This window comes from Monopterus albus, unplaced genomic scaffold (assembly GCF_001952655.1).
Source record: "Monopterus albus unplaced genomic scaffold, M_albus_1.0 scaffold7.1, whole genome shotgun sequence".
In the NCBI taxonomy this organism is placed as follows: Eukaryota; Metazoa; Chordata; class Actinopteri; order Synbranchiformes; family Synbranchidae; genus Monopterus; species Monopterus albus.
Genome location: NW_018127887.1, coordinates 5118148 through 5124667, shown reverse-complemented (window position 1 = coordinate 5124667; position 6520 = coordinate 5118148). Strand labels below are relative to the sequence as shown.

At 41.2% G+C, this 6520-nt stretch overlaps 1 protein-coding gene across 1 annotated transcript in view; it reads left to right on the top strand.

Annotated features, from left to right (window-relative positions):
- Positions 1–1122: 1122 nt before the first annotated feature.
- ap3b2 (adaptor related protein complex 3 subunit beta 2) overlaps positions 1123–6520 on the top strand; it is a 30559-nt gene continuing 25161 nt past the window's right edge. The window contains exon 1 of the mRNA XM_020621091.1: positions 1123–1462. Coding sequence (XP_020476747.1) covers positions 1350–1462 — 113 coding nt within the window. The 5' untranslated portion in view covers positions 1123–1349. The remainder of the gene's footprint in view (positions 1463–6520) is intronic.

Below are 6520 nucleotides of genomic sequence, written 5' to 3'. Positions count from 1 at the left end.
AGAACGTCTCAGTGGACTTGCCATTATAAGCATAAACCATGTGGTCTCAAATCAGTTGTCATATGATGATGTTGTAGATGACTTTGCTGCAAGAAAAACCAGGAGAGTAAAGCTGTAGCAGGTTATGTGAGATTGAGGAGGTGATGGTGTAGTTTTTAAGTTACGGCAGTACCAAAAACACCACTAGAGGTCTTTGTAAGATCATCTTTTTATTTTTATTTAAATCCTTGTATTTTTTTGTGCCTACTCGTTTCTTTAATATCTTATTTTGCACAGTGCCGTATTTATATTGTATTTTTAAGTTAATGTCACTTGTTTACACTTTTTATTTTGGGAGTATTAATAGGTACTTTATGTAAGCTATTTATATTGTATTTCTTTTTTAAATTCTTTCTAAGTATTTTGAATGTGCAATTGCTTTATTTAAATAAAAGAATGTCCAAGACAAAGCTATTACGTTTCTTATGAGTATATACACTAGCAGTGGAATTTACTGCGATGCAACGGGGCGCCACCTGAAATCTTGCCTAGGGCGCCAAATTGGTTAGGGCCAGGCCTGATGTAATAAAAAAATAATAATTAGAATTATTGTGTAAGCTTTTTCCCCTTTTTTAAAAATCATCAAATAACCTCAACAGAAAAAGCTAAAGTAATCTCCTATGTGTGTTTGTCTGTTTGTGTAGCCTACAGTTTGGGACAAACAATAGGCACTTAGTATTATATATTACCTGAAAAGATCATCAGATCTTATGAAAACTTAGAGTGACTGGTATAAAACCTCAGATACCTACAAGATGACAGCTTTTTATTTCAGTATGTCGGTATTTTTGTTTTTTCAGGGATATTCTAGGTAAACCGTATCTTATCGTTTCAAATAGGTGGTTAAATTCACCCAGACAGTCGCTTTCGGTGTGATGGTCCAATAGGAGGAGTGGGGACAGGTTTTTCTGTCCACAGCTGGATGCACCCTGGGCTTCTGCGGACTAACAGGAAACGTGTAGGACACAATTCTCATATAATTTTGCTGAGCTAAATGTGAAAACGTTTTTGTCCTATGTGAGTCACACTGAAGCCTCTTTCCACAAACTTAAAATCGTGATTTAAAGTAGAAAAGCACAGGAGATCTGGAGCAGGAACCACGACTAAACACCATATATGTTTGTTTGGAAACCGTGTGTGAAATACTCGCAGCTCTTCCCTCCATCCTCGTTTCCCACCCATCACCCCCCTCTGCATCTGACAAATAGGCAGTGTGTCTGTGCGCCTTTAAGAGCCGTGTATCCTGCTGCCTCCTGTACTAAATCTCCATCGCTGCTCTGCGAGGGCGAGAAGAACACAAAGCTACGGCAATGTCCGCCAGCAGTGCATTCAACGACGAGAAGGGGGGCTCGTCCAGTGTCGGGGAGCCTGAATATGGTCACGACCCGGCCAGCGGAGGGATCTTCTCCTCCGACTACAAAAGGTACGGAGCCACCTGCGTCGGTGTTGCCTGACGCCGTTTTATTTGTTATATTCTAGGGGGTACACCGGGGCAGCCTGTCGCTGGGGGAGGTGCAGCGTGGATACAGTTCCCTCTTAAGATGCATAGAAAACCTATTGTAATGTCAGTGGACGGAATGTAATTTAATAAACACCAGACTCAACTTTGTTTATTAGGCCCGTGATTGAAACCGGCGTCTGCTTTCGTCGTCTCTCGCCGTGATTTGAGCTCGTAGTGTCAAATGAAGACCCGGTGCTGGTCTCGACTTGTATTGTATGCGCATACGTCCGTGTGTGTGTGTGTGTGTGTGTATAAAGCTGAGAGGCTGTGGTGTGTATGCTGGCAGCATTTATGTCATGTTTGTGAGGCGAGGTGTGAAAGGCCGTCAGAGGAGATGCCAGGCCTCAGGTCCAGCTTTTCAGCACCACCCCTGCTGGACAGCGCGCAGAGCGCAGCAGCTCCGTGTGCAGGAACAGTAGCCTATAATAATTCAAGTAATAAGGGCTTCCACTAATTATTATTTTTATTATTGACTGATCTGCTAAATATTTTGTTGATTATGTTTCAATTCAAAATACTTTCTTGGTCTAACAAGGGTGCATTAAGGACAAGAGAGTTTGCAAAGAAAAACACACAGACAATTTATTTACACACATAAACAATCTAAAACTTCAAATAATAGAAAGAGTTCAAATATACAGTGATTTAAACAAGAGGAACCTGTGACTCTGTATGCAGTCTCTAGAAATGGTCACATGTAGTAAGGTAGTAGTATTATACAGTTTGTAATAAAGTGTTGTTGAAGATTTCAGTTGCTGACATGCCGAAGCCTGTAAATCAGCTGTTTTCACTTATTCTGGTTGATCAGGCCTTATGTGTGTATGACCCTTTTAGAGGTTTGTGCATGTATTCATGCTTTCATTTTGCATGTTTTGTTTTACACCAGTTCTCTAAGCATGTGATTGGAAAACATGTGCAATGGCATTGCTTTGCTGTTTTGATGCTCTGCTGAATCTGGGAATGAAACTGGGGGTTGAACAGCAGGTGACATAATGCACCATAATTTACCAGCAGAGGGAGCTCATCGTTCATGCTTGGCAGAATTTGTTGCTGTGAACTTTGACCTTTGGATTTGTAGGAGAAAAGATTTGTGTTGAGGCTGTTTGGCAAATTGGCTATTAAATTTTAACTGCATGTGGTTAAATTCAGCCTTCATTAGTTGTTTCCAACATCGTCTGGCTGGTGTTGTTATGTAGAGTTGTGTTTGCAGAAGCTCATGTCTCCTCAGTGTCTGTAAACATGACAGTGAAAGCAGTGACTCAGCCTTCAATGTCATCTCCTTGGAAACATGACAGATGTGAAACATCTCTCTGTGTTATTACTCTGAATGAAAAATCAACATTTCCTCCCCTTGTAAAAGGTTTTTACCATCCTTCAGCATGAAGTTACTAGTGTAAGTTTAATTGAGGTGCTGATCGAATCCAGTGACTATTTCTGAGATTTCAGAATTTTGGTTATGGGGCACTGTTGGCAGCATACTTTGTCCTCAAGCATAATTTTGTATTTGTATTTGTGACAGTTGCCTTTCTCAGATGATGTTTCTGTGGGGTCTGTGGGCTTTTTTAAAGGGTTTAGATCTAGCAGATAGACTTTCAATATATGTCAAAATGTATCAGTTTGTCAGATCTGCTATGAGTTCCAGTTAGATTAAGTCTAAACTAAACTAAAAAAATATATGTTTGACTGAACAGTTGCATCCCACTGCTCAGCTCAGTTCCGTTCAGCAGAAACATAGGAATTTAACAGTTAGAGCTACTGTGAAAACCCAACAAAGAATGTGCTGATACAATTAAAAAAACCTCTAAATCTCTGTACATCGGTTACTCCACAGCACTATCAGCAAAGCACAAATTAAAAAATGTCTTTCCTGGCTCTGTTGTTTGTATTTTTACACATTTTCAATGGTTTTTGAACTGATTCAACAAATATTTGGTATATAGAAATTACACAAACATATTAGGCAGAGAGCTATAGAGGTGCTGCCTGGCAAATTTATTTTTCTTTGGATAGTGCAAGACTAGCTGTTATCCCCTGTTTTCAGTTTTTATGCTAAGCTAGGCGAATCAGCTGCTGGATGTGGCCTTTGATTTACCACTCAGTAATGAGAGTAGTATCAGTCTTCTTTTCTCAGCTCTTGGCAAGAAAGCAAAGGAGCACATTTCCCAAAATGTCAAACTACTCCTTTAAAAATGCATATAAATTTGTGCCCATACTTTACACAATAAAGTTAAAAGTCTAATTTTCATAATGGTCCCAGTATGAAATGAATATAAACTATCTGGACTTTAATAATTCATAAAAGCCATCATATAGTCCTTTTCAGATGTTACTATACTCTTCTTTCCTTTAGTAAATACAATATCACTGCACTGAATCCAAATACAGACAGAAAACTTTTGACAAGAAAACAAATGCATTGAAATAGTGGTCAGCAGCAGGAGTCTTTTGTAGCCACAATGGTAAAAAGATTTATACAACAAAATCTTTGTAGGAAGTCTTAAATAATTACTTTGTTCTTCATTTGTTATAGCATCAACTACAGAAAGAACATTGCTATTTTGTTATATTCAGCATAGCTTTAATTTTTATAGCATTATAAATCACTCCACCATGATTGGCCCTCTCTGTGTATTCACAGTGAATGCTACAGCCCCAGGGTGTAATTCTTGGTGACATCATAGGTTAAAAATTTTTTATTCGTCTTTAGCAAAAATCACCAAATCCTGACTGAGCTGTTACAGATCACAGGAAGAGCTGCATATGTGAATTGTGCTTCAGGGTAGTTATTTTGGTTTGAGCCAAAAAGAAATGAGTGGGAGAGAAGAGAGAGAGGGAGAGATGTCCTTATCACGACACTGCCAAAAAAGCTGAGTCATGTAAGACAAGAAAAAAATGCACCACACTAAATATTAAAAATGAATGAGACAGGACAATTCTTAAACCTAATGAGCAAGAGGAGTGAGGAATATTTTAATGCAAGGTCAGGTATCAGCAAAGGCTTGTTGGCAGGGAGATAAAGAAAGCTGTAATAGAGTTACCATTGAATGAAGGAATGGGGGGAGTGATAACGTGGCAAAAGAAGGGAGAGGCTGTGTAACTGTCAGAGAGCCCAGATACATGTGTGTGGACATACTGTGCACACACAGAGAGGCTGGTACAGCAGCAGGATTCACATGAGCGGCAGGAGGAGTCACAAAAGGAGAGGTTTCACGGCGAATAAAACTCCACACCCCTCTCTGCCGAGCATCCATTTACTGAGCAGCTGATGTCTGCTGCCTCACTGCATGTGCACAGCCTCAGCAGCAGCAGAAGAGAAAGCCCTACAGTGCTCTGGAGCTCTGGTGGACATGGATTACAGCACTCAGGCAGCAAAGTATGCCAACCTCTCCCCCACGGAGAAGTCTCTGAGCAGGCATTTTTGAAGAGGTCTGTGGCATCATGCAAGAAATCACCACATTGGATATACTTCATGCTGGAGGGAAGGAGTATTTATAATAGAGACTCTAACTGAAGCAGCCGTTTGCTGTGTGAGGAGGTCCTGGAGAATTTCATCTCGTTACTTATTAACATCAGTATTTCCACTTGCATTCTGCCGAGAATTCTACAGGTTGCTGTTGGGCTCTTGGGTGAGACTAAGTTTCAGACATGACCACTATGCAAAAGCTGCTGCAGCTGCCAGTGAACGCAGTGAACATGGTGAAGACAGTGCAGAGTCAGGTCCAAGGCCAGGAGGAGGACAAGAGCCCGGTGCTGTCCCCTGACAGCGGGCAGCAGGCCTGGTACAGCGCCCTGCAGCCCGATGAGCTACGCCACCTCCGATCTGGAGGTTTAGGTGGAGGAGGTGGGGGAGGTGGTGGAGACCAGGAGGAACGAGCACCACTGGAGGAAGGTGGCGGAGGTGGTGGCAGTTTCCAAACTCAACCTTTGCGGTAGGATAATCTAGATTTCAGACCTGTTCAAGCATTTATGCAGATACGTTTTCATACTCAGCCTCATGTTATTGCAGCCATGCAGCGTTCTGAGAACAAAATGGCATTGCATCTAAAGTGTTATCACTGAACACTACAGTACTTCCATGGAGACTTTCCAGCTGGAGAGTCATGCTGATCTCTTGGCTTTGGTGCCAAGTAACCTGACCACCGGTGTGCTCTGTTGTACCGCAGCTGATTAAATAATTCAGCTGTTGTTCGCCTGGATGGGACAAAATCCAGAGACCAGTGTAGAATTACTGTGACAAGCAGACAAGCCAGTCAAGAGATGTAGGTGCTCAAGATTAGGTTTTATTTCTAAAATATTGCACTGAGGTGGCATTTAGCCTACAGTTTGTAAAAATACATCATCATCAACAGGCAGACTGTGAAGTACTAAAGTCTTTTTCTTACTGGAACTACATCAGAGTATTTTGTCTTTTGGCCCATTCATCACTTGTGGATCCAACCTTCTCATTTTTGGGCTGTTATATTGTATCCATTAACATAAAATACTGTAATAAATAAAAACCTGTAGTGTATAAAATTGTGAAAACAATATTATTTTCCTCAATATTTATGCTGCCACTCCTTTTTAGACAATTAAATAGTATCATTATCCCTTCTACTCTTTGTAGTTTATACTTAATTTCACTTTGACATGTTGAATGTTTGGCACTGCTGCTACAAATGTAACCAATGGTTTGAGTCAGATTTTAGTTCGATCATATGATGATGTTGATTTTGATTTTTGGCCACGTGGGCACCGTAGGTCTGGGATTGCAGTGTCTCTGAGTCGGCCCACCACTGGTCTAAACTAAAATATCTCAACAAGTACTCTTTGGATTCTCATGGTGTCCTGAGGATGAATCCTACTGTCTCTGGTGAATCCATCCATCCATCCATTTTCTTCCGCTTATCCGGGACCGGGTCGCGGGGGCAGCAGTCTAAGCAAAGATGCCCAGACTTCCCTCTCTCCAGACACTTCCTCCAGCTCCTCTGGGGGAATGCC